At 45.0% G+C, this 27,768-nt stretch overlaps 2 protein-coding genes across 3 annotated transcripts in view; both read left to right on the top strand.

The window, feature by feature from the left end:
* Positions 1-12: 12 nt before the first annotated feature.
* On the top strand, positions 13-15,972 carry SNIP1 (Smad nuclear interacting protein 1). Its single transcript, XM_047793393.1, has 4 exons — positions 13-332; positions 2,037-2,139; positions 12,541-13,130; positions 14,494-15,972. Exons 1-4 carry the CDS (start codon positions 109-111, stop codon positions 14,756-14,758), a joined length of 1,182 nt encoding a protein of 393 aa, XP_047649349.1. The 5' UTR covers positions 13-108; the 3' UTR covers positions 14,759-15,972.
* Positions 15,973-23,142: 7,170 nt separating this feature from the next.
* MEAF6 (MYST/Esa1 associated factor 6) overlaps positions 23,143-27,768 on the top strand; it is a 29,010-nt gene continuing 24,384 nt past the window's right edge. For both annotated transcript variants that reach the window (XR_007136603.1, XM_047793388.1), the window contains exons 1-2: positions 23,143-23,276; positions 24,719-24,834. Coding sequence is in view for 1 of the 2 variants with exons in the window: in XM_047793388.1 (XP_047649344.1) it covers positions 23,187-23,276; positions 24,719-24,834 (206 nt within the window). In the remaining variant the exon portion in view is untranslated. The remainder of the gene's footprint in view (positions 23,277-24,718; positions 24,835-27,768) is intronic.

The following is a 27,768-nucleotide window of genomic DNA, read 5'->3' as shown; positions in this document are numbered from 1 at the left end:
TGGGAGAGCGCGCACCCGGAAGCGGAAGTCCAAGACTCAAGTCCGTCATTTCCTTCACGGAGAGGAGCGCGACGGTCCTGTTTTTCCTTGGTTCAGCCGTTTCACAGCATGAAGGAGGTGAAGAGCGAGCGGGAGCGGGGAAGTCGGCGAAGGCACCGGGACGGTGACATGGTGGCGGCGGCGACGGTGGTGGTGAAGCAGGAGCGCCTCAGCCCAGAATCCGCGCCTCCCGTCCATCGCCGTCCGGACTCCTCCGGCGGTAGCCCTTCCCCGCTGGCCGGCGAGTCAGGCCGCCCCGGTCACCGCGGGAACCGAGCTCGAGGAGGTAGCCGGTAAGTGGGAAGCAGCCTGGGGTAGACCTGAGGTAGGGCTTTTTGAGAAAGGGGGACAGGGCTGGCACCAGGAGTACACCTTGAATGCTGAGCGCGGCAGCTTGGATTAATCCTAAGGCGATAGAAGTGACCGGTTGTGAGTGTGTTAACGTTTACTCTGATACCTGTTACTTGCGTTATACCTGGGCGTTAAACGCCTAATGCCTGATGGGCAAGTTCTTGCTCCTTCATCTCTGTGTGCTCAGCATTTCTCCGAGTATGGTCCAGCTGATGACAATGATAGTTTAAGTTGAAATGAAAGATTTTTCCCACCTGCCTCCAAATGGGGTTATTTTTTCAGTTATCTGCCCCAAGAAGTTTACATATCCTGGGCCTAGGTGATCTGTCTGATATTCTGGGGGGAAATTGTCTTTTGTGAACAATTTATTCATTCATTCGACATAGTTTTATCGAGTACTTATTATGTGCTAAAGACTTCCTAGGTTATAAAATAGGTTATAAAATAATGTGGAAAATAGCTATGTAAAATTTTTAAAAATATAAATGTATATGTGGAATTTGAATCAAACTGTAAATTTATACGCAGATAAAACTGAAATAAAGAAAATAATGGGAGTTCCCATCGTACCTCAGCAGTAACGAACTGGACTAGTATTCTTGAGGACCATGAGGACGTAGAATTCATCCCTGGCCTCGATCAGTGGGTTCAGGATCCAGCGTTGCCATAAGCTGCATTGTAGGTCGAAGATGCGGCTCTGATCCTGTGTTGCTATGGCTGTGGCGTAGGCCAGCAGCTGTGGCTCTGATTTGACCCCTAGCCTGGGAACTTCCATATGCTAAGGGTGTGGCCCTAAAAAGACCAAAAAAAAAAAAAAAAGAAAGAAAGAAAGAAAAAGAAAAGAAAAGAAAATATGGGGCAGGCAGGCCGTCCTGGGTATTGGGGTGGAAAGAATGAACATGATAGATGATCTCTACCCTGGTGAAACTGAGATGCTCTAGCTCTGAGACAGAATAACAAGGAAATAAAGAAAATAATTTGTTAGTAACAAGTACTAGGGATAGGTTAAGACAGTAATGTCACAGAGAGTGGAGAGAAGTGGTTCTCTGTGAAAAGTCTGCCATTTGACCTGAAACCTGATTGATAAAAACAATCCAGGCTTGTAAAGATCTAATCAGAGAAAACAAGCAGTGCAAAGATCCTGAAGTGGAATTAATTGTGTTCCCTCTAGAAAAGGAGGAGGGGAGGGGATCCGGTATAGTGAGGTGGGTAGGAATGCGGTGGGAGAGAGAAGAGGTAGAGCCTGGAGCCAGAGAACTTGCTGATTGATTGTGAGCGTGTTGGGGAGGAGCATGGGGGCTCTTGGTGGTAAGGGGGGAAAAAAAAAAAGAATCTAGGATGACTTCTAGGTTTTTGGCCTGAGGAACGGATGGCTAGTGGTATCAGTTACCCTGATGGCAAAGATAGGAAAGTTGAGAGGTGGGAATTTAGCCTTCTCTTATCGAAGTGAGAAGTTTCAATAGGCAGCTACATATGTGGGAGACATTCAGGGCTGGAAAAGTGAAGCTCCTGACTCCTTTAGTGTGATCAACAGAAGCCTTCACAAATGTGATGTTTGTGTTAGTAGATAGGCCTGATACTTGAAGCTAATTTGTATGAGCGAATGAAAATTGAGATGAAATTTATGTGTACCATTCTCTGAACAGGTCCCCACCGAAAAAGAAAAATAAGTCCTCGGGGAGAAGAAGCAAGTCTCCCCGGAGTAGGAGAAGCCGAAGTCCTCACCACTCAACAGTCAAAGTGAAGCAGGTAAGGGGATTGAGATGTTTTCATACCGGCTCCATCAGAGCTGGAGTGTTGTGTGTGTGTTCACCTCTGCCTGTGGTGGGCTTTTCTAGAAACTGGCTTTTTGGGGTTTTTTTGTCTTCCTATTTACTTCGTTAAACTAAACCTTTTATTTTGAGATAACTGTTGATTCACCTGCAGTTGTAAGAAAATAATACGGAAGTGGTTGTTTCTCCCATTGGAAGCATTTTACATAATTATAGAACTCTATCCCAACCAGAAAAAATTTTAAGGGAAAAGTGGTTTTCGTTTTTAATTAAAGTATAGTTTAATGATAGTTCCCTCTGGTGTACAGTAGGTCCTTGTTGATTATCTATTCACAACCAAAATATTGACATCAATACAGTTAACATGCAAAACCTTTCCATCACCACAAGATCCCTCATATAGTCCTTTTGTAGTCATATTCATTTCCTTCGCACCCTTAGCCCTCAATTCCTGGCAGCTTCTCATCTCGTCTCCATTTTGTAATTTTGTCACTTCACAAATATTATGTAAATGGAATCATACAGTATGCAGCCTTCTGGGATTGGCTTTTTTCCATTCTGCAAAATTCTTTGCAGATGCATTTAGATTATTGCATCTCTGTAGTTCATTCTTTTTATTGTCGAATGATATTCACTGGTATGGGTTTAACCATTTTCCCATTAAGGAACATCTGGGTTGTTCGCAGTTTTTGGCTCTTAGACATAAGGCTGCTGTGTAAACATTTGTGTACAGGTTTTTGTGTGAACATGAGTTTTTATTTCTCTGGGATGAATGCCTGGGGGTGCAGTTGCTGTATGGTATGATAGTTCCATGTTTAATTTTTTTAAGAAATTGCCACACTGTTTTCCAGACTGCTGTGTTAATTTGCTAGGTCTTCCATAACAAAATACCACAGACTGGCTGCCTTAAACAACAGAAACTGTATTTTTCCGACAGTTTTAGAGGCTAGAAGTCACAGACCAAAGTTTCAGCTGTTTGGTTTCTCCTGAGGCCTCTCTCCTTGGCTTGCAGCTAGTCACTGTCCCAGCTGTGTTCTTGCATAGCCTTTCCTCAGTGGCTCATGTCCCTGGCTCATGTCTCTTCCTTTTAACCACATCAGCCATGTTGGATTAGGGTGTCAGCTCCTTTCAACTCAACCAGTTTTTTTTTTTTTTTTTTAAATCTCACCTCCACAAAATTTGGTTACATTCTTAGATGGGGGGATTGGGACTTGAACATATAAATTTGGAGCGAGCACAACGTAACAATGGCTACACCATTTTACATTTCCACCTATAATGTGTGAGTGATCCAATTTCTCTGCATCCTCACCGACATATGGTATTGGCACACGTTTTTTTTCCTTAGCCATTCTGATAGGTATGAAAGTGCTACTGTGATTTTTAGTTTGCATTTCCCTGAGGCTGATGCTGTTGACGAGCTTTTCATGTCCTTATTTGCCATCTATATTTCCTCTCATGTGAAATGTCTCTTCATGTCTTCTGCCTGTTTTCTAGTTGGATTATTTGTTTTGTTTGTTTTTTTAAACTCTTGAGTTTTAAGAATTCTTTTTATATTCTTCAATACTAGGTCTTTTGGGGTGAATGGTTTGCCAGTGTTTTCTTCCTGTCTGTGTCTTGTCTTTTCATTCTCTTAATAGGGTTTTTCTCTGAGTGAAAGTTTTCAGCTTAGGTGGAGTCCAGCTTATCCATTTTCCTTTTATAGATTATGCTTTTGGTGTCTAAGAAATTTTTCCCTGGCCCTCAATCCCAAAAGAATGTTTTTTTTCTTCATGTTTGTGATTTAGGTCTGTGATCTATTTTGAGTTTGTTTTAATATAAGGTGAGAGCCTTAGATCAGATTTCATATTTTGGCCCATGAATGTCCACTTGCTTCAACACCATTTGTTGGAATTTAATTCCTTTAATTGCTTTTGCTTCTTTTGTCAAAAATCTATTGGGCATGTGTGTGCCTATATTTCTGGGTTCTCTCTTCCATTGATCTGTCATTCTGCCAATACTGCAGTTTTGATTAGTGTAGCTATATAATATGTTCTCAAATTGGATAGACTGATTCTTTCACTTTCTTCTTTTTAAAAATTGTTTTAGTGATTCTAGTTCCTTTGTATTTCCATATGAAATGGAATAGTCTTGTTCGTATCTATAAGAAGATTGTGCTGGGATTTTGATTGGAATTATGTTAAAATTGTATTTGGGGGAGAATTGGCTTTTTATTTTATTTTTTAAATTTTTTTATTTTTTGGTTTTTAGGGCCACACCCACAGCACATGGAGGTTCCCAGGCTAGGCGTCTTATTGGAGCTACAGCTGCCGGCCTACACTGCAGTCACAGCAACAGATCTGAGCTGCGTCTGCAACTTAACACCACAGCTCGCAGCAGTGCCAGATCCTTAACCCACTGATCGAGACCAGGGATCCAACCCGTAACCCCATGGTTCCTAGTCGGATTTGTTAACCACTGAGCCATGACAGGAACTCCTTTATTTTAGAGTTTACTCAGGATTTGCTACATAATTCAAACCTCCAAATTGGGAGGAGTTTTTTTCTCTACAGTCTATATACATTTAATTCTTTTCTTGTTGATGTAGGACTTCCAGCACTATATGGAATAAGAGTAGTAAGAGCAGACAGTCTTGCCTTACTCTCAGTCCTGAGGGGGAAACATTCAGTCTTCTTCTTTTTTTTTTTTTTTTTGTCTTTTTGCCATTTCTTGGGCTGCTCCTGCGGCATATGAAGGTTCCCAGGCTAGGGGTCCAATAGGAGCTGTAGCTGCCAGCCTACACCAGAGCCACAGCAACGTGGGATCCGAGCCGTGTCTGCAACCTACACCACAGCTCACGGCATCGCCAGATCGTTAACCCACTGAGCAAGCTGAGCAAGGGCAGGGATCGAACCCTCAACCTCATGGTTCCTAGTCGGATTCTTTAACCACTGCGCCACGACAGGAACTCCCCTCAGTCTTCTTTTTAAAGAAACTCTGTGGGAGTTCCTCTGTGGTTAAAAGATCCAGTGTTGTCACTGCTGCGACTCAGGTCACTGCTTTGGTGCTGGTTCCTGGCCCTGGGAATTTGTATATCCCTAAGATGCAGCCAAAAAGTAATAGTAACTCTAAATTACAAAGTGCAAATAGAGACACTGGCATTTAGAAAATGGATTTTCCTATGAATTTGAGAGACTGTGGGCCAACTTTCTACTACCTTAAAGATTCAAAGCCAGGGAGTTCCCATCGTGGCTCAGCGGTTAAGGAATCTGACTAGCATCCACGAGGACACAGGTTTGATCCCTGGCCTCGCTCAGTGGGTTAAGGATCCAGCGTTGCTATGAGCTGTGGTGTAGGCCGGTGGCTGGAACTCTGATTAGACCCCTAGCCTGGGAACCTCCATACGCCATGGGTGTGGCCCTAAAAAGACCAAAAAAAAAAAAAGACAAAGATTCAAAGCCAGATGGTCCTAATAGTCAGCTCTGTGAGTTGGTCAGGCATGGCCTTGGCTATTTCAGAATTCAGCCTCTGGAACCAGAGTATCCACATTGAACCTCTCAAACCACTTGTTAGAGGGTGGTGTGTGTGTGTACAACTTGTCACTTCTTTGATTTAATGGATTTGACATGCTACATTTTGTGGATCTAAGGTGTACAGTGTGTTACTATAATGCTTTTTTTTTTTTTTTCTTTCCGTCTTTTTGCTATTTCTTGGGCCGCTCGTGCGGCATATGGAGGTTCCCAGGCTAGGGGTCTAATCAGAGCTGTAGCCGAGGGCCTACGCCAGAGCCACAGCAACACAGGATCTGAGCCGGGTCTGCAACCTACACCACAGCTCACAGCAACGCTGGATCGTTAACCCACTGAGCAAGGGCAGGGACCGAACCCGCAACCTCATGGTTCCTAGTCGGACTCATTAACCACTGCGCCACGATGGGAACTCCTGATGCATTTATATACTGCCACTGAAGCAGTATTTATCATGTGTCATCACTATCATATAGTGTTATTGCATTACACACACTGTGCATTTTATCTCTGTGGTTTGCAAGTTTGTACCTTTTTAATTTTTTTTTTTTTTTTTTTTTTTTGGCTGCACCTGAGGCTTATGGAAATTCCTGGGCCAGGTATCAAATCCAAGCTGCAGCTGTGGCAGTGCCAGATCCTTAACCCACTGCACTGGGTCAGGAATCAAAACTGCACCAACACAGAGACAACGCTGGATCCTCAGCCCAATGTGCCACAGCGGGAACTCCACAAGTTTGTACCCTTAAATATCATCAGTCTTATCCTCTCACCCACCCACCTCCTGGTAATCACCATTTTGCTCCCTGGATTGTTTTTCAATCCTGGGGCTTAGAGTATGGAACTGTTTTGATTATTATTATTTTGAAGTATCTTAGTTTGCTTATCTATGCTAACTTCTCTTCTGACCTCAGATTATCTCTTAAGAAGCTGATTTTGTGGTATTAATCAGGTAGAAACTTGGAAATGCCTCTCAAGCCAAAGGGCTTGAGGGTTGGACAGGCAGTTGAAATTCAGTGACTTTCACCTGGATTGTGGGGGGTACACATAGCCTCTGACCTAAGCATGACTTGTACTTACAGGTATTCTCTTCTGTACCACTCAGCCACCATTAAAAATTAAATTTATTGGGAGTTCCCGTGGTGGCTCAGTGGTAACAAACCCGACTAGTAGCCATGAGAATGCGAGTTGGATCCCTGGCCTCACTCAGTTGCTGTGGCGGTGGCGTAGGCTGGCGGCTACAGCTCCAATTCAACCCCTAGCCTGGGAACTTCCGTATGCCGTGGATGTGGCCCTAAGAAGACGGGAAAAAAAAGCTACTTTTATCGATTGCATATTCATCGTGATAACACAAAAGTATGTAAAATAAAAAGTGAGAGTATGGTTACTCCTCTCATTAGCCCCAGAAACCACACCCCTCTCCCCAACCAAAAAAAAATCACCTCACTCCCCAGAGGTAGCCATTTTAATAGTTTGATATTTATACTTCAGAGCTCTATCATACTTATGTTCTTTTCTTTTCCTTTATGTTTTGATGTGTGTCTCTCTGTATATTCTATGCAAAGTATTTTTTGTTTTTGTTTGTTTGTTTTTTGCCTTTTAGGGTCACACCAGGGGCATATGGAAGTTCCCAGGCTAGACATTGAATTGGAGCTGCAGCTGCCAGCCTACGCCACAACCATAGCAACTTGGGATCCAAGCCGCCACATCTGCAGCCTATACCACAGCTCATGGCAAAGTGGGATTCCCAACCCACTGAGCAAGCCCAGGCAGGATCACAGCCGCATCCTCAAGGATACTAGTCGGATTCGTTTCTGCTACCTATAATGGGAACTCCTGCAAAGATTTTATGTAAAAAAAAATAATAATAACTATTTATATATTATCCTACTTGATTTATCAGTAATTGAGAATATATGTTGAAATCTTAGTTATTTTGTATTACCTGATTACGTGATTTGTCATATTCTTTCCGTAGTATCTAATAATTTTGCCTGGTATACACTTTTTGAAAATACACATTTGAAATTTGAAAAAATTTCACTTTTTGAAAAACTTTTGGGACTGAGAATTGCCCGTTGGATTTAGCAACATTGAGGTCACCAGTGGCCTTGACTAGCAATTTTAGTGGAGTAGTAAGGGTGGAGCCTAAATGGAGGGTTCAAAAGAAGATGGGGAGTTCCCTTTGTGGCTTGGTGGGAACAAACCCAACTAGTCTCCATGAGGACACAGGTTCAATCCCTGACCTCACTCAGAGGGTTAAGGATCTGGCGTTGCAGTGAGCTACAGTATAGGTCACAGATTTGGCTCAGATCTGGTATTGCTGTGGCTGTGATGTAGGCTGGCAACTGCAGCTCTCATTGGACCTCTAGCCTGGAAACTTCCATGTGCTGCGGGTGCAGCCCTAAAAAGCAAAAAAAAAAGATGGAAGGAATTCTCTTGTGGCGCAGCAGGTTAAGAGTCTGGTGTTGTCACTTCAGTGGCCCAGGCTTGATCCCTGGCCTGGCGGGGGGGAAAGGTGGAAGAAGAATTGTAGACCAATTAAAACAAAATGCTTTAGGAGTTTTACTGAAAGGAGTGAAGAAATAAGAGTGGAAGCTGACATGGGACGTGGACTCCAGAGAAGAGCTGGGGCCTGTGCTGATAGGTATGACCCAGTGCAGAATGGGAAAGTAGATTGTGTGCAAGAGAGGCAAGCATTGCTGGAGGAGTATTCTTGCTGAGAAGGAAGCTCCCAGGTGTAGGAATTAATTTGGATAGAAGCAAAGTAGTTTACTTTTAGTCACAGGAAGGGAAGACAGAGTATATGGTTTGATACTGGTAGGTGGATAGATGTAGAAAATCCCTTTCGAGGTGTTCCCCTTGTGGCTCAGCAGATTAAGAACCCGGCTAGTGTCCATGAGGATGTGGCTTCCATCCCTGGCCTCGCTCGGTGGGTTAAGGATCTGAAGTTGCTGTGAGCTGTGGTTTAGGTCACAGATGTGGCTCGGATCCTGCATTGCTGTGGCTGCAGCATGGGCCAGCAGCTACAGCTGTGATTCGACCCCTAGCTCAGGAACTTCCACATGCCCCAGATGTGGCCCTAAAAAGAAAAGAAAGAAAAAAAATCCCTTTTGAGTCACTCAAGGATGGGGAAGACCATGTAAAAGATTTGAGGAGAGAGGGAAGGCTGAAACAGTTATCTGGGAGATTAAAGAGATGGAGGAAATGTAGGATGGTTACTGGGCATCATCAAGGAGGCTTGGGATCATGCTGCTAAGGTGCGACCAGTCACTATGGTTTGTGTTTTCCTCTGGCCATTTTGATGTGTTTAATGCTGGGTGTGGTTCTGCCAGGACAGTGCAACAGAATGGAGGCGAGGGGATGTCACTGTGTCTGCAAGGGTCATCCTACTGCTTGACCATAGAATTTAAGTTAGACAGGAAGGGAAGAGAGGCTATCAAGAGAGGGAGGAGTTCCCACTGTGGCTCAGCAGTAACAAACCTGACGAGAATCCATGAGGATGAGGGTTTGATTGCTGGCCCTGCTTGGTGGGTTCAGGGTCCGGTGTTGCCGTGAGCTGTGGTGTAGGTTGCAGATGTGGCTTAGTCAACTCCTAGCCTGGGGAGGGGACTTGCCATGTTCCTTTAAAAAAAAAAAAAAAAAAAAAAGGAGGGACTGTGCAGAGGTGAGAGGATCAGAGGTGTGGGTATGTCTTACTGGGATAAAGATCATTAATTAGAGTTGGGTAAAATGTAAAATGTAAGCTGGAAAATTGGACAGAAAGCGGACTGCTTGAAATTGGAACAGTAGAGGGGTTGCTGTTACTAGAAAAGAAAAGGCGGGTATAAATATGGGGATGAGTGGCAGAGGTGAAAGGAGGAGACAAATAAGAAGAGAGAAGCTCAATAGAGAGGCCAGCATGTAGGAAGGGGCACCTCCGTGTTACTGAAATCACCAAGAGTCATGCTGGGGAGGATGCCTTGAGCTAGAAGTAACACTGGCAAGAAGTGAGAGGAAGGAATTCAGGGATAGTAAATGCCGGCAGCCATGAGAATATCGGGTGGCAGTGGTTTTATGTGGCGATTCAGAGCTGAGTGTTTTTAGGGAGAAAGAAAAGGGTGAGGAGTGTTCTAGAATTGGCAGTGAGAAGCGTGGGTGGTGCCTGCCTTATGTTCAGGCCCAGAGATGGTGGGAGTTGGGGAGGGGGTCAGAGGGAGCAAAAGAGCCGTTTGAGAGAGCCAGCTCTCAGGAGCTGTGTGCTCAGGGCAGAACCAGTTGCTGTTACGGCAAAAGGAGATGGGACCTACCTGGGAAAATGTGGAGCATGTAGATTGGTTTTGCCGAGCTTTCCATTCCAGGGGGCATTGCACAGTGGCTTCAGGAGTTGAAGGGTGGGGTTTGGGGACAGAATCCTGGAGATATAGAGCCTTAAGGGGATTCCAGTCCAGGGGAGGTAGGGGTGATGACCTGGAGTCTGTGACTTCTTATAGTGACTCATTTAATCAGGGATGAAGGACATAATGAGATTAGTCCTGGTGAACTCAAGGCAGATGGTGGTGGCAAGCTTGTGAATGTCTTGGAGTAGGAGGGGTGGGTGTCTGAGGCTCCCTCCCTCTTATACTTGTCTTTGGAGGCTGTGAAGTTTGGGAAAACTGGGTCCTGCTCTGAGAAAGTAGGCCTCCGCTTCACCCCTGGGTGTGGCAGGGAGAGGGCGTTGAGGCTGGGGTTGGGGAGTCAGTGGGAAACAGGTCTCAGTCCTGTGCGGGGATAACCCTGTCTTCCATGTATTCATTAGATAGTTATTTCTTCTGAAAATTGCTTGTTACCTTCTGTTGCCCATTATCTATTGCGCTGATTTTCAGTACTGAGTCTTTTTAAAGAAACGTTGATGTGTTTCTTCATTTTTTCAGATTTTTTTTTTTTTGGCCACACTAGTGGCATGCAACATGTTCCTGCACTGGAGTTCCCATCATGTTGCAGTGGTTAACGAATCCGACTAGGAGCCATGAGGTTGCGGGTTCGGTCCCTGCCCTTGCTCAGTGGGTTAAGGATCTGGCGTTGCCGTGAGCTGTGGTGTAGGTTGCAGACGCGGCTTGGATCCCGCGTTGCTGTGGCTCTGGTGTAGGCTGGTGGCTATAGCTCCAATTCGACCCCTAGCCTGGGAACCTCCATATGCCGCAAGAGCGGCCCAAGAAATGGCAAAAAGACAAAAAAAAAAAGAGTTCCTGCACCACAGCAGTGACAGTACCAGATCCTTTAACCACTAGGCCACCAGGGAACTCCCATTTTTCGAGATTTTAAAAAAGATACCTACACAGTTGCCCCTTGAACAATGTGAGTTTGAATTGCACTGGTCCAGTTACATGCGGATTTTTTTCAACAGCAGATACTACAGTACTCCATTTCCCCTTTAGGCTGACTCTGTGGATGTGGACTCTCAAATACAGAGAAACCACACATACAGAGGGCTGACTACAACCACTCAAAGGGTCAGTTCCCCTAAACCCCCATGTTGTCCAAGGGCCAACTGTAGTACAAGTTTCTTCTTACACGTCTTGCATATTCCTAACGTTTATTCCTAGGTATGGAATAATTTTTGTTATAATAATAACTATCTTTTAAATAAGATCTTTTATTTTTTTTTAATTTTTTTTTACTTTTTTGTCTTTTGTCCTTTTAGGGCCACACCCACGGCATATGGAGGTTCCCAGGCTAGGAGTCTAATTGGGGATAAAGCTGCCAGCCTATATATACCACAGCCACAGCATCTCCAGGTTTAGCCTCATCTGTGACCTACACCGCAGCTCACAGCAATGCCGGATCCTTAACCTGCTGAGCAAGGCCAGGAATCGAAGCCGCCACCTCATGGTTCCTAGTTTGATTCATTTCTGCTGCGCCACGACGGGAACTCCCAAATAAGATCTTTTAAAATTACTATTGTGGGAGTTCCCATCGTGGTGCAGAGGAAATGAATCCGACTAGGAACCATAAGATTGTGGGTTCAATCCCTGGCCTCACTCAGGGGGTTAAGGATCCGACCTTGCTGTGAGCTGTGGTGTAGGTCACAGACGCGGCTCAGATCTGGCGTTTCTGTGGCCCCGGCGTAGGCCGGCAGCTGTAGCTCCGATTAGACCCCTGGCCTGGGAACCTCCACGTGCCTGAGTGTAGCCCTGAAAAGAAAAATAAACAAACAAGTGAACAAATAAATAAAATTACTATTGTGTTTTTATTTTTGCATAAGAGAAAGCTAGCCTTTTTCCTTTCCTTTTTTTTTTGGCTTTTTAGGGCCACACCCACGGCATATGAAAGTTCCCAGTCTAGGGATCTAATTGGAGCTGCAGCTGCTGGCCTACACCACAGCCACAGCAATGGCAGATACGAGTCACTTGTGACCTACACCTCAGCACACGGAAACGCCATATCCCTGACCCACTGAGCAAGGCCAGGGATCGAACCCGCATCCTCATAGATACTAATTGGATTGTTTCCACTGCACCACAACAGGAACTCCACGTAATTATTTTGTATGTGACTACTTAACTCGCTCCGTTAGTTCTATTTTTTATATATACTTCCCTATAAGTTTGCCTATAGGTGTTCTTGTTTTTCAAGCTCTGAACACGGGCTCACACTGTTAGAACCATAGTTGGGCAGCAGCCTAGGGCACCTATTCAATGTGGTGGCCTTGCAAGTGACCACCACTGATAACCTTATTTGTGTGGGACATTTTGCTCTGAATGCCAAAGTCCAAATCACAGATGACTTTTTTAAATAAAAATTTTATTGGAGTATAGTTGACTTACAGTGTCGTATTACACAAATGATTTTTCAAATGCAGCTTTGTTCATAGACTGTGGACTGCCTTTCATTTCCTGAATCTCTTTGGATATCAGGAACGTGAGGATCATCCCCGGAGAGGCCGGGAGGATCGGCCGCACCGAGAACCCTCAGGACAGGAGCACAAGCGCGCTAGGAACAGTGACCGAGACAGACACCGCAGCCATTCCCACCAAAGGAGAGGCTCGAACGAGCGGCCTGGTGGTGGGCAGCCCCAGGGGCGGGATCGAGACATTCAAAACCTGCAGGCACAGGAAGCAGAGCGGGAGTTCTATAACGCCCGGCGCCGGGAGCACCGCCAGAAGAATGAAACCAGTGCTGGTAACACATCTCAGGACTCAATTGCAAGGCCTGGCGGCAACAACAAAGAGGTGCCTGCTAAAGAAAAGCCAAGTTTTGAACTTTCTGGGGCGCTTCTGGAGGACACCAACACCTTCCGGGGTGTGGTCATTAAATATAGTGAGCCCCCAGAAGCACGTATCCCCAAAAAGCGGTGGCGCCTCTACCCCTTTAAAAACGATGAGGTGCTTCCTGTGATGTACATCCACCGGCAGAGCGCTTACCTCCTGGGCCGACATCGCCGCATCGCAGACATTCCCATCGATCATCCCTCTTGTTCAAAGCAGCACGCCGTCTTTCAGTACCGGTGAGTGTCCATCTGCAGAGAGAAATGGAAGTGCCATCAGAAGCCAAATGTCTTGGTTAGGATTATTAGGGGTGGGTGTGGGTGTGTGTACACATACACGTGCAGAAGCCTATGCCCCTCGTGTCTAATACTAGTCTCAGTTTCTACCTACTTTGCAAGGCTGTTACGAGGATTAAGTGGAAGTAAAACTAAGGATGCCTGGCATATGTTAGCTGAATCTGTATCTTGACAGGTTCCGTAGCACATCTGTTATTGTTGGATGTTCACAACAATCCTGTGGGGAGGCGAGGACAAGTATTAATATCCCATTGGACAGACGAGAAGATATAGCTCAGCAGAGCCGAGTGGCCTGCCTAAAAAATGATCACTGTGGTAGAGCTTTGGCTCAAATCAATTTTAATTTGAACAATTTTGATCATTTTATCTGTTCTCTTGACTGTAAAGTCCAAATTCATCATTGGTTTATTCCCATTAGGACAGAGGCTAAAATACGGTGAAATATAAGTGAAAGAAGTATTATATGGCTTCTAAACAATGCAAAAAAAAATGTATTTCGGGAGTTCCCGTTGTGGCTCAGTGGTTAACGAATCCAACTAGGAACCATGAGGTTGCAGGTTCGATCCCTGGCCTTGCTCAGTGGGTTAACGATCCGGCGTTGCCATGAGCTGTGGTGTAGGTTGCAGACGTGGCTTGGATCCCACGTTGCTGTGGCTCTGGCATAGGCCGGTGGCTACAGCTCCGATTCAACCCCTAGCCTGGGAACCTCCATATGCCGCAGGAGCGGTCCTAGAAAAGCAAAAAAAAAAAAAGACCAAAAAAAAAATGTATTTCTTAAGCATGGCAAGAGGCCTTAGATTCCCCCCTCCTCACCCCAAAGGGCTGCACCTGCTGCATATGGAGGTTCCCAGGCTAGGCGTTGAATCAGAGCTACAGCTGCTGGCCTACGCCACAGGCACAGCAACGAGAGATCTGAGCTACGTCTGCAGCCTATACCACAGCTCACGGCAATGCCAGATCCCTGACCCACTGAATGAGACCAGGGATGGAACCCACATCCTCATGGATACTAGTCGAATTTGGTTCCAGTGTGCCACGACGGGAACTCCAAGGCCTTAGATTCTTCTGAGGTTTTGATCAGCCATGAATTCCCCCACCTAGTGACCATTTATCAATGCATTTCTACTAAGCATATTTAACTCGCTCCCAATTTCCAAATCCATGGCCATACCTTCTCCTTGATTTCCTAGCATTTGAACTTGAACTTTGTTCAAGCCAGGTTATTTACATCGTCTAAGCTATGTTAGCAAAGAGTTGGATGATATGAGGCAGGATTTCACTCACAGGTTTCCTTTATCTCTGTTAGGCTTGTGGAATATACCCGTGCTGATGGGACAGTTGGCCGCAGGGTGAAGCCCTACATCATTGACCTCGGCTCAGGCAATGGAACGTTCCTGAACAACAAGCGAATTGAGCCTCAGAGATACTACGAACTGAAGGAAAAGGATGTCCTTAAATTCGGGTTCAGCAGCAGAGAGTATGTCCTGCTTCATGAGTCCTCTGACACATCTGAAGTAGACAGGAAAGAAGATGAGGATGACGAGGAGGAGGAGGAAGTGTCTGACAGCTAGCAAACTAAGAAACGACCCAGACTCCCGAGAGACCTGTTCTTTCTTCAGAGGCTTTGGGATTGACTCTTAAGGGCACTGCCGTGCGCTCTGTGATGCCTCTTATTGCCTTAAGTCTTTCCTCTGTTGCTGACCAGCTTACGTTAGTTACAGTTTAAGAAAACTGATTTCTGTTTGGTTGAACTCTTTTCTGTGGCACATCAACCGCATGCCTGTGGGCGTTTGTTTTCCGAACAGTCTCACCAACACATCCCGTTTTAGTAGAAACATTGTGGCTTTAGTTGGTGCTTTCAGAACTGCTGTCTAGGAAACTATAAACCCTTCCTCAAAGGGGAACTGTGGCTTGTTCTCTTTGTACAGTTACTTTATTTATATAGTTGTTAAGCTGTGTGGACTGGGTTGGTTTTTGTTTGGGGGGCAAACCCCTGAACAGAGAATCTTACTAAGCTTTGGTTATTACCAAAACAGCCTCTAGACTATATACCAAAGCTTTGACCTGGTTGAGCTCTTGAGTCATGGAAATTGATTTTGCACTTCATCTGGGGGGGGGCGGTTTACCACATGACCTCACTATTGACTATTGGACTTAAAGAGATGCTTTATGGAGCCTGCTTAAGCATATGACTGTACAGGAAGATCATGGCCACTGCCGGTAGATGCTGATGACATGTCATGAGAGGCTGAAATGGGTCATGGATCTGTGAGAGAGCTCTGATTTCTCCTTGGAGCATGTTCATAAGAGTTTTGATCATCTTATCTGTTCTTCAACTTTGCATTTTTATTTTGATTTTATCTCCATTCTTCTCTGAGAAACACACTGTCATTTATGTGGCAGGGTCCTTGCTTTATTCTAACAACATACATATGTCTAAAGGAGGTTGTGTGGTTCACATGTTTCATCTTTTTAAAAAGACGTTCAGAGAGGTGGTATTTACCTTCCCAAGGCTGGAAAGCATGGGGAATTGCCCGACTTCCTAATTCTCTACCAGAGGAATATGTGTAAGTAGAAAAGTCATTAACTACTTACATCTATTGTGTGTGTGTGTGTGTGTGTATATATGTACATATTTAAGAAATTGTGTGTGAAAGAGCGGCATACTGATTTTCATGAGAATGTTTTGGGATGTAAATGTAATACTACATTATAGGCAAAGGCCTCCCTGCATTTGAAGAGCAGGTTTTCATTTATATATGTATTTTTGGAATAAAAAATAATAAAATTTGTAAATATAACCTCATTTCGATGTGTACTTCTTGCCTAGCATGGAGGTATGTTTGCTGCAAAAGAAATCTTTATCAGTGTTTTGTTTTTTTCTGCCTTTTCTAGGGCTGCACCCTCGGCACATGGAGGTTCCCAGGCCAAGGGTCTAATGGGAGTTGTAGCCACCAGCCCACACCACAGCCACAGCAACGCCAGATCCAAGCTGCGTCTGCGACCTACACCACAGCTCACGGCAACACCAAATCCCCAACCCACCGAGAGAGGCCAGGGATCGAACCCGCAACCTCATCGTTCCTAGTCAGATTCCTTAACCACTGAGCCACAACGGGAACTCCTATATCAGTATTTTTGAGGTAAAAGGAGACAGTTGTGGAGGGTGTCACAGGGATATTGAACCCACACCAGCGTAGGAAGCCAGATCTTCAAATCTCAGCGAGTGAATGATGGTCCTGCTGAAGCAGCCATGTTTTCTGAGTTAGCAGTGAAGGGGTTTTCCTTCCCAGAGTAGTCGGGTTATACTCGGTGGGCTTCATACCAGTTGACCCCAGTCCCTGCTTGTGCACCCTCAGCTGGTGATGGGGAGGAAGGAGAGATGATCCAACTGAGGGCTGCTGCTAACTCTTCCTCTTGGGTTGAAACTAATGGCATTATTAGATGGTCTTCCTTACCATTTTTTTTTTTTTTTTTGTCCTTTTAGGGCCACTCCCACAGCCTATGGAGGTTCCCAGGCTAGAGGTCAAATTGGAGCTGGAGCCATTGGCCCGTACCACAGCCACAGCAACACCAGATCCAGATCTCACCTGTGATCTACACCACAGCTCATGGCAACATAGGATCCTTAACCCACTGAGCAAGGGATTGAACCTGTGTGCTCAGGGATGCTAGTCAGATTCGTTTCCACTGAGCCACAGCGGGAACTCCTATGGCTTGGTTTCTAAAGGTTTAGAACTTAATGTATATTTCAGGTTGATTATTATTTGATATAGTGCACAGACGGTTATATTTCTTAACATCCTTCCCTTTGTGGAAAGTCGTCGTAGATGTGAGGAATGAAAGGCTCCCACGTTAGTCAGAGCCTTAAGTGTGACATGCACATAACATGCCAGCAATGCCTGCTTGTGTGAGAATGTTCTGATCCCACGATGTTCCTGGCTGTGTGAGTTTATATCGAGGGAAAGGGCTACTTGTTTTATTATTTCTTTGCCAACCCATGGCATATGGAGTTCCCAGGACAGGGATCAGATCCGACCACAGGGATCACATCCAACCTAAGCCTCACCTGCCACAACATGGGATCCCTAACCCACTGTGCTAAGCCGGGGATTGAAACTGCATCCCAGTGTTCCCAAGACACCGCTGATCCCACTGCACCATAGCAAGAACTCCAAGGAAATGGGTTTTTTAAAATTTTTTAAAGTATAGCAGATTTACAATGTTCTGTCAATTTCCACTGTACAGCAATGATCCAGTTATACATACAAATACACTCTTTTTCTCATATTTCATCATGTTCTATCACAAGTGACTGGGTATACTTCTCTGTACTATTCAGCAGGACTAGGAAATTATTTTAAAAGGCAGTTGAGGATTTCTGGTCGTGGCTCAGTGGTTAACGAATCCGACTAGGAACCATGAGGTTGCGGGTTCAATCCCTGGCCTTGCTCAGTGGGTTAAGGATCTGGCATTGCCGTGAGCTGTGGTGTAGGTTGCAGACGCGGCTTGGATCCTGCATTGTGGCTGTGGTATAGGCTGGCGGCTACAGCTCCAATTCGACCCCTAGCCTGGGAACCTCCTTATGCTGTAGGTGCAGCCCTAGAAAAGACTAAAAAATAAAAGGCAGTTGATTTGTTCATATTCACTCTAAAGTGAATTAGTCCAATCAATGGATGATTACATAAGGTCACTATGCTAGCAAGTGGTTTATAGCTATGAGTTAGAAACAGCAATAATTTGGGGGATGGGGTTGCACCTTGTGCAAGACATGGTATTTGAAGTATGTATGCTTTAGAAAATAGGTAGATTTTGATCCAGTATTTGCTTCCGACTGAGCAGTCCAGAACACCACAGGACTGGAGTGAAGTGGAAAGGAGCCTATAAAATCAAGTGGTTTCTGGGAATTCCCGTCATGATGCAGTGGAAATGAATCTGACTAGTATCCGTGAGGATTTGGGTTTAATCCCTGGCTTTGCTCAGTGGGTTGGAGATTTGGCATTGCCATGAGCTGTGATGTAGTTCATGGCGTTTCTGTGGCTGTGGCATAGGCAGGCAGCTACAGCTCTGATTCGATTCGACCCCTAGCCTGGAAACTTCCAGATGCCTCGGGTGTGGCCCTAAAAAGACCCCCCCAAAAAAATGTAGTTCCCTTCGTGGTTCAGCAGTTAACAAACCCAACAAAGATCCATGAGGATGCCAGTTCAAACCTGGCCACACTCAGTGGGTTAAGGATCCCGCATTGCCATGAGCTGTGGTGTAGGTGGCAGATGCGGTTTGGATCTGGTGTTGCTGTGGCTGTGGTGTAGGCTGGCTGCTATAGCTCCGATTTGACCCCTAGCCTGGAAACTTCCACATGCCTCCAGTGTGGTCCTAAAAACCAAAAAAAAAAAAAAAAAAAAAACCCCACAAAAAAACAAACCTGGCCAATGTTGGAGTTCCCTAGTGGTTCAGCAGGGTCTAGTGTTAGCACTTCTGTGGCTGCTGTAGTACAGGTTTGATCCCTGGCCCCAGGAATCTGACATGCTGAGGGCTTGGCCAACAATAACAACAGCAAACTGGCCAATGTTTAGGAATACTTTCTGTGTACAAGGCATGGTTCTGAGTATTTTACATATGCAAAAATGCATACATTAACTCATTTCAATTTTATAGGGCAGGCTTCTATTATCATTAAATTTTGCAGATGCCAAAACAGGCCAACATTTCTCGGCAGAGACCTAGCACTCAGAAATGCCTGACATGATAAATGAGGCTTTGGAAGCACTTGAAGTTCAATGGGGCAAAGAGGGTGACTGAAACTTTTGATTTCTCTTAATGACAGACTGTTATTTTTCTGAAGCCCCCTGCTGAAAACAGCTAAAAATTTCTGGATAAAAAAATAAACAAAAGGAGTTCCCATTGTGGCTCAGAGATAACGAACCAGGCTAGTATCCATGAGGAGGTGGGTTCTATCCCTAACCTTGCTCAGTGGGTTAAGGATCCAGCATTGCCTGTGAGCTGTGGTGTAGGTCACAGATGCAGCTCCGATCCTGCATTGCTGTGGCTGCGGCGTAGGCTGGCAGCTATAGCTCTGATTTGACCCCTAGCCTGGGAACTTCCACTTGCCACAGGTGTGGCCCTAAAAAGAAAAAAAAAAAAAAAACTCTTAAATCATCATTTACTTACTTGTAAGTAGAGAGTTATCAGACCAAAACAAAATAAACAATAATCCAGAGAGAAATGGAGGATAGATGCCTGGAAACCACATTCGATCTAAAGGCAAACTATCTTTGATTCTTGCAAAACAGACCTTACCCTGGGGTAAATGGGACCGAAATCAAAACCCAAAGCCTGCATACAATGAGTATGTTTCCTGCATACAATAGAACATGTTTCCCACAAAAAGCTGGCACGCCAAAGGGCTATACCTTTCAGAATAAAAAAGCTGATCCGAAATTGTATCCTCCCAGGGGTTTGAAGACAGAGCTCAGAAAACCTTAAGCCTTGAACTTGGTTTAAGATGACCATGCACTATTAGCGCCTCCAGGTGTCTGATATTAATAAATGAAATTACTCTTTGGAGGAAGGGACTTTTCATTTCCCCTCTGGTTATTTCCACATTCTTTTTTTCCGCAAACAAACAATTATGTTTTAAAGCACACAAGAAAAGTTTCTCACCCTCAGAAATAACGGGTAACAGAAAGTGATTGTCCAAGACTTCAGTTACTTGAATTACTAGTTACTTTAAGATGTTCCTGGTTGTTCCTGGAACAACTATTTCAAAGAATAGATTGAATATTTCATTTTCAAAGAAACAAACAACAAAACATGAAAATACCCACAGGGAACAAGAAATGGCAACAAGTGAATTGGGAGTTACTTAAAAGACCAAATAGAAACTTCAGAAATGAAAAATACAATAACTAAATTTTTCAATGAATCCCTTTAACAGAAACTTCAGGGAAAATTAGTGAACTAGAAAGTAGGTCAAAAGAAATGATCCATGCGTATAAATTTAACAACTTAGGGGAGTTCCTGCTGTGACCCAGTGGAAAGGAATTTGACTAGGAACTACAAGGTTGTGGGTTCGATCCCTGGCCTCACTCAGTGGGTTAAAGATCCGGCATTACCATAAGCTGTGGTGTAGGTTGCAGACTCCACTCGGATCTGGCGTTGCTGTGGCTGTGGAGTAGGCTGGCAGCTGTAGCTCTGATTCGACCCCTAGCATGATGAACCTCCATGAGCCACGAGTGTGGCCCTAAAAAAAGCAAAAATAAAATAAATAAATAAACAACTTAGAGGAAATGGATCAATTCCTTAAAAACTGTAAACTACCAAAATTCACCTGATATGAAATAGGTTATATATATATAAAAAGAAATAGGTTATCTGAATAATCCTATAACTATTTTTAAAATTTGAATAATTAAAGGAGTTCCTTCTATGGTGCAGTGGGTTAATAATCCACTGCAGCAACAGCGACACTGGATAAAAATCCTGTGATCATATCAACTGACTCAGAAAAATCATTTGACAAAATTCAACACCCATTTACGATAAAAAAACTCTCAGTAAACCAGGAATAGAGGGTAACTTCCTCAACCTGATAAGACTGAATACGTTCCTCTTAAGGCACAAGTCTGCTTTGATCATTCTTTGACTCAGTGTTGCTGCAGCTGTGGTGTAGGTCACAGCTCCTGCTCAGATTTGATCCTTGGCCCAAACTTCCATATGTTGTGGGTACAGCCGAAAAGAAAAAAAAAAAAAAGAGTAATTAAAAAGCATCTAGGAGTTCTGATTGTGGCTCAGTGGTAACAAACCCAGTTAGCATCCATAAGGATACGGGTTCAGTCTCTGGCCCCACTCAGTGGGTTAAGGATCTGGTGTTGCTGTGGCTGTGGTGTAGGCCGGCAGTTGTAGCTCTGATTCAACCCCTAGCCTGGGAACTTCCATATGCTGCAGGTTCAGCCCTTAAAAGACAAAAATAAAATAAAATAATAAAAAAAGAACGATCAAAGCAGACATCCTTGACTTGTGCCTTAAGAGGAACGTATTCAGTCTTATCAGGTTGAGGAAGTTACCCTCTATTCCTGGTTTACTGAGTTTTTTATCGTAAATTGGTGTTGAATTTTGTCAAATGATTTTTCTGTGTCAGTTGACATGATCACAGGATTTTTATTCTTTAGCCTCTTACTTATTTATTTTATCTGTGGCATATCAAAGTTCCCAGGCTAGTGGTTGAATCGGAGCTGCAGCTGCCACAGCCACAGCCATGCCAGATCCTGAGCTTCATCTGCGACCTACCTGCAGCTCACAGCAACACTGGATCCTTAACACACTGAACAAGGCCAGGGATTGAACCATGGATACTAGTCAGATTCTTTCTGCTGAAAGATGATGGGAACTCCTGCTCTGACCATTCTTATTCAACATAGTACTAGAAGTCTAGCCAGCACAGTAAGGCAAAAAAAGGAAATAAAAACACACAGGTTGGAAGGGAAAAAATAAATCTCCCTATTTGCAGATGAATTTATTGTCTACTTTAAAAATCCCAAAGAGGAGTTCCTGTTGTGGCTCAGTGGAAACAAATCTGACTAGTAACCATGAGGATGCAGGTTTGACCCCTGGCCTCGCTCAGGCGTCATGAACTGTGGTGTAGGTTGCAGATATTGCTCGGATCTGGCATTTCTGTGGCGGTGACATAGGCCCATGGCTGCAGCTCTGATTAGACCCCTAGCCTGAGAAGCACCATATGCTGCATGTGCAGCCCTAACAACAACAACAAAAATCCCACAATCTACCAAAAAACCTAGAATCAATAAGAGAGTTCAGCGAGACCCCGGGTTACAAGATCAACACATAACAGAATGCAGTAGAGAGAGAGAAAAAAAAAAGGATTCTTAAATTTAATCTGAATTCTAGAAGGAGAGAGAAACTGAGGTAGAGGATATCCTAGGAAAGATAGCTGAATTTCCCAGAACTGGTGAAAGTACAAATACACAGATTGAAGAAACACAGAGACTTTCAAAGCAAAGCAAAAAGAGAAAGCAAGAAAGTAGGAAAGCAGGCAAGCAAGCAAGCAAAATGGAAAAAAAAAAAAAAATCCTACCTGGATTTCTAATGAAATTGCAGAACCCTGAAAAATGGAGAGGAGAAATAAACAGGAGGGAGATGAAAACAAAGTTAACAATATCAGACTTAATGATTTGACAAGTAGTGCTTACCTGCCAAGCACTTACCTTAAGTGATTAATTCCTTATGGAAATTGTATTAGGTAGGAGTTATTATTAGTTCCATTTTATAGAGGAGGAAATTGAGCCAAGTGAAATTGAGTTAACCTGCCCAGGGTGGGACAGCTTATCAATGGTAGAGGTAGAATTTTGAACTAGGTAGTTAGTTTGTGTCATTAACCACCACACATGCTTGTCTCTCTAAAGGGCAACGGGAAGTCTTTGAAAGGTTTTAAGCAGGGGAGTAACACATTTGTTTTCCCCAAACAAATCATCCTGGCACCACTGTGAATAATGGATTAAATGGAGCTAAGAGTGGAAACGGGAGCTGCTGGAATAATGTACCTAAAATAGGGAGGGCCTGGATGAACGAAGGAGGTGGCAGACAAAAGAAAATAATTTGCGGGCTCTTCTGCGGTCGAGTTCACAGGCCTTGGTTTTGGATTGCATTAAGGGGGTGAAGGAGGGTGAGGATGGTACCCAGGTTTCCGACCTGGGCAATTCGGTGGACAGTGAAAGTCATTCACTGATGAGACTGCGGAGAAGTCTGATTTTGGACACGGTGAATTTGCGGTGTAGAAACGCGGTTAGGACCAAAAGCAGAACCCATCAGTGGGGTTCTTTTGGCAGGGCGCGCGCACGCGCGCGCGCGGGAGTTCTGCGCAGCGGGGCTCCCCTCCGGAAGCCGCCTGCGCAGGCGCAGTGCAGAGGCGGGCGCCCCCTGGCGGGCGGCGGCGCGCTAGGACCGCCCCCAGCCTGGCGCCGCTGCCGCCCGCCTCAGCCCAACATGGCGATGCACAACAAGGCGGCGCCGCCGCAGATCCCGGACACCCGGCGGGAGCTGGCAGAGCTCGTGAAGCGGAAGCAGGAGCTGGCGGTGAGGGCTAGCACCGGGGGGCGCCCGGGTGGGGACCCCGTGCCTGCCCCTGCCTCCAGACCCCGGCCCCGCCGCGCCGGGCGGTTCGTTGCTCGGTGGGCGCAGCGCGGCGCCCGGGAGTCCGGCGGCCTGAGGACGGCTGCGCACTGCGCGGCCCGCCGGCGCCTCGGCTTCCAGGCGGTGCAGATCCGGAGCCGGGAGCCTGGGCTGGGGGCGGGGCGCGGAGCCGGGGAGGGGGAGGGGGACTAGGCGGGCGGGGGCGTGGAGGAAGGATGGCGTCAGGGGGTAGGGGCTTCTGTGCTGCAGCCCTGCTGAAGCTAGTAACCGTGAGCTCTGCGGGGTAGGCGAGGGCGAGCGGGTCCATGATCTTTAAGGAGTGCGGGGCGGGCGGATCGGTGGGCTGTAGATTGGTCCGGGCTTGCTGGTGGGCTTTAGGTGGGGTGGTGGGGTAGGAGGCGAGTGTGGGAGGGACACTCACACATCCTGTCTGGCCTTTGGAGGATGGAGGGTCTCGTCCTTTTGGGAACTAGGAGTAGATCCGTTAGATGGGGTTTTTGATGGGCAGGGATGTGATGTGTTTGGGAACATTTAGCAGGTGACAGGCGAGGGGAGCGGACTCGGTTAGGGAATTAAGAATTGTGACATGCAGCCGGGGTCCCTTGGACCGTGGCGGCTAAGCCCTCCCTCCCCTCGCGTTTTGGCTTGGGCACCGGGAGGCCCATCTCACCTGAAGCTGCCCTTCCAGGTTTCCATAGCAACCGGCAGCCCAGTGCTGGCGGCCTTTCGGAGCCTACGGGGAGGGGAGCCAGTTGGCGCTGGAAGGCTGCTTACCCTTCCCTTTCCTGGTAGCAGTACCTTTTATGCGTGGGAGTGGAGACTGCTCTTTTTTTTCCTCCGCCCGGGTTCTTGACAGCTGGGTTTCCACGAAGCCTCTGAGTATATACAAACTTTTGTACATTTTTCTGGGGACAGGCTCTCTCTATTCCATTCTGTCCTCAAAGGGATCCAACAAGACAGGTTTAGACTGCCTTAGTCTGAAACACCCTGCCCCTGCCCGTGTCATTCCTCCCTCCGCAAGGCTGGTTTGGTGTAGTTGAGCTTGAATTTATAAGTCTGATATAGACTTCAATTTGGGAGTTCCTGTTGTGGCTCAGCAGAAACGAATCTGACTAGTATCCATTAGGATGCGGGTTGGATCCCTGGCCTCACTCCTTGGGTTAAGGATCCGGTGTTGCCTGAGCTGTGGTGTAGGTTGCAGACTTCGGCTGGAATCCTGAGTTGCTGTGGCGTAGGACAGCAGCTGTAACTCTGATTCGACCCCTAGCCTGGGAACCTCCAAATGCCTCAGGTGTGACCCTTAAAAAAAAAAAAAGTTCATTTTGGTTAGGCTTAATGCATGCATGTAAAAGGTATTAACCACTTCCTTATTTTTCATCACTCAGGAAACACTGGCAAACTTAGAGAGACAGATCTATGCTTTTGAAGGAAGCTACCTGGAAGACACTCAGATGTATGGCAATATTATTCGTGGCTGGGATCGGTATCTGACCAACCAAAAGTGAGTGTCAAGCCTGTAGTATTTGTATTGTGCCCTTCTAATATTTGTGTGTAGGACTGGGTAAGTTCTTGGTAGTGGCTTTGCAGGGAGGCAGTAGTAAAGTGGGGTGGAAAGAGGTCTGCATTTGAGCTTGGACTCTGGCTCAGCCACTCCTGGGTAATCCCAGATAAACTCTACACCCCACACAGTCGGAGAAGTCCCGCCAATGGCACAGGGTTGTGCAATGCTTCAGTGAAATACAGCATGTAATACACTCCTGTCATGTCATGAGTCCCAAGATTTGCTATACCTGTGTGGCAACTGTATCACAGTTTCATTTAGTAATATTCTTTCTAAAAAAAAATTTTTTTTTTCTTTTTAGGGCCGCACCTGCAGCATATGGAGGTTCCCAGGCTAGGGGTCCAATCAGAGCTGTAGCTGCTGGCCTGCACCACAGCCATAGCAACACAGGATCTGAACCACTCCTGTGACCTACCCTACAGCTCACGGAAATGCCTGATCCTTAACCCACTGAGCGAGGCCAGGGATTGAACCTGCATCCTCATGGATCGGAGTCAGATTTGTTAACCACTGAGCCACGACGGGAACTCCTAAAAATTTTTTAAAACTTTCTAAACTTTTTGGAAATTTCTCAAATCTGCAGAGTACTTGAAAGACTAGTTGATCTCTTGATACCCCTTACCAGCATTCAGCAATTGTTAACTTGTTGCCATATTTGCTTTCTTTCTCTTCTTTCTCCCTCTTAATATATAGTAACACACACCACTATTTCTATGCTTAAGTTTTTTTTTTTTTTTTAAATTGACACATAGGAAGTTGCAAAAATAGTACAGAGAGGTCCCATGTACCCTTCACCCAGTTTTCCCCAGTGGTTGGGTTTTACATAACCATATAGTACAATAGCAAAAGCAGGAAATTGACATTGGTACAATGTGTATATGTAGTTCTGTCATTTTATCATGTCTATAGATTCCTGTAACCACCACTGCAGTCAAGATACAGAACTATTCTCTCACCACGAAGAGCTCCCTCGTGCTACTCCTTTGTAGTTAGTTATATCTCCCCTTCCGTACATATATGAAATATGTATTTATACATTTATATTATATATATGATAATTATACATATTATAATTATTTGCTAAAGCACTTAAAAGTTAAAAACAGATAACTGTGGCACTTTGCCCCTAATTGTGTCAGCAATTACCTCCTAAGGATAAGAACTTTTTTTCTTACATAACCACTTATTATCATGCCTAGAAAATTAGCACTACATTAATAGTATTATTTCATACACAGTCCTTATTCAGATGTCCCTGATTTGTCCCCCAGATGCATTGCCACCTTTTTTTTTAATGCAGCGAGTGTTCGTGCATTGCTTTTGGCTGTTAATGTCTCTTTAGTCTCTTACTAGGAGCGTCTCTCCCTTTTTGGTGGTGAATTTTTTTATGACATTATCTTTTTTCTTTTTCTTTTTTTTTTGGCCATGCCCTTGGCATGTGAAAGTTACGAGGCCAGGGATCTAACCCACACTGCTGGTGACAACGCCGGATCCTCAACTCACTGTGCCACAAGGGAACTCCCTGTGACATTATTTTGCAGAATGTTCCAATTCCATGTTTTTCTTAGTGGGACTTAATGGGAGATCCTTTAAACATTGTTGGCAAAAATGTTGATTACTTATTTGTATACCTCCTGCTGTTTACCTCTATTTTATCAGGAGGCACATGTCAGATTGCCCCATTACTGGTCCCACTAAGTTGGATCATGTGATTTCACCATTGTAAACGTTCATTTTTTTCTCTTTGTAATTAACAAATAATTTCAGAGGTTGTATTTTTAGGCAGTGTGAAAATATAGCTCCTTCTAATTTTTATCACTGGTTTTAATATCCATTGTTGATTCTTTTTTTTTTTGTCTTTTTGCCTTTTCTAGGGCCGCTCCCATGGCATACGGAGGTTCCCAGGCTAGGGGTCAAATCAGAGCCATAGCCACCGGCCTATGCCAGAGCCAAAGCAATTCGGGATCTGAGCCACTTCTGCAACCTACACCACAGCTCATGGCAACACCGGATCCTTAACCCACTGAGCAAGGCCAGGGACCAAACCCGCAACCTCATGGTTCCTAGTCGGATTCGTTAACCATTGCACCACGATGGGAACTCCATCCCATTGTTGATTCTTATCTGAAGCAGTTATTATAATGGAGGTTGCAAAATGATGATTCTGATTTTACTATTTCTTTTCATTTATCACTGGCATTCTGAAAGAAGAGTCTTCCCTTTTTATCTTCTCTCCCTTTCATATTCTGTCTCTAGTGTCACTATAGATACATGGATGATTTATTTATTTATTTACTTACTTATTATTTTAAGGTTGCATCTGCAGCACATGAAAGTTTCCAGGCTAGGGGTCAAATTGGAGCTATAGCTGCTGGCCTACAACACAGCCACAGCAGTGTGGGATCTGAGCCGCATCTATGACATACACCACAGCTCACTGCAGTGTGATGGAGCCTGTGACCTACTGAGCAAGGTCAGGGATGGAACCTGCATCGTCATGGATACTAGTTGGGATCTTAACGCGCTGAGTCACAATGGGAAGGAACTCCCAGGGTTTTGTTTTTTTTTTTAAATCAGTGTATTGGGATCTAGTACTGTCACTTTTTTATTGTGAAGGTTTGTTTTTTAGTATGAATTAATATATTGAAATCTATACAGAGAAGAATTATAAATATACATCTCACCGACTTTTCACGGAGCTAACACATCCATCATTATCCTTTTTGGTGCTTAGTTTGCTCTAAACTTGGCCAAAGGGAGCTGCCGCAGGCTGATTTGTTTGTCTTTTTGACGTGATCCTATTTCTGAGCATTTTGTTGCTTTCTCTTACCTTGTCCTTTTCTCTTTTTTTCTTTTTTTCTTTGTTTTTTTGGC

This window comes from Phacochoerus africanus, chromosome 8 (assembly GCF_016906955.1).
Source record: "Phacochoerus africanus isolate WHEZ1 chromosome 8, ROS_Pafr_v1, whole genome shotgun sequence".
Lineage (NCBI taxonomy): Eukaryota > Metazoa > Chordata > Mammalia > Artiodactyla > Suidae > Phacochoerus > Phacochoerus africanus.
The sequence above is the reverse complement of the archived record's forward strand: the minus strand, read 5'-3'. Positions and strand labels throughout refer to the sequence as shown.

Excerpts from the sequence above, each read along its gene's own strand:
- SNIP1 (XM_047793393.1), top strand. The coding sequence starts at position 109 with ATGAAGGAGGTGAAGAGCGAGCGGGAGCGGGGAAGTCGGCGAAGGCAC. Across the intron at positions 333-2,036 it reads CGAGCTCGAGGAGGTAGCCG|GTCCCCACCGAAAAAGAAAA; the intron begins GTAAGTGGGAAG and ends TTCTCTGAACAG. Across the intron at positions 2,140-12,540 it reads CAACAGTCAAAGTGAAGCAG|GAACGTGAGGATCATCCCCG; the intron begins GTAAGGGGATTG and ends TTTGGATATCAG.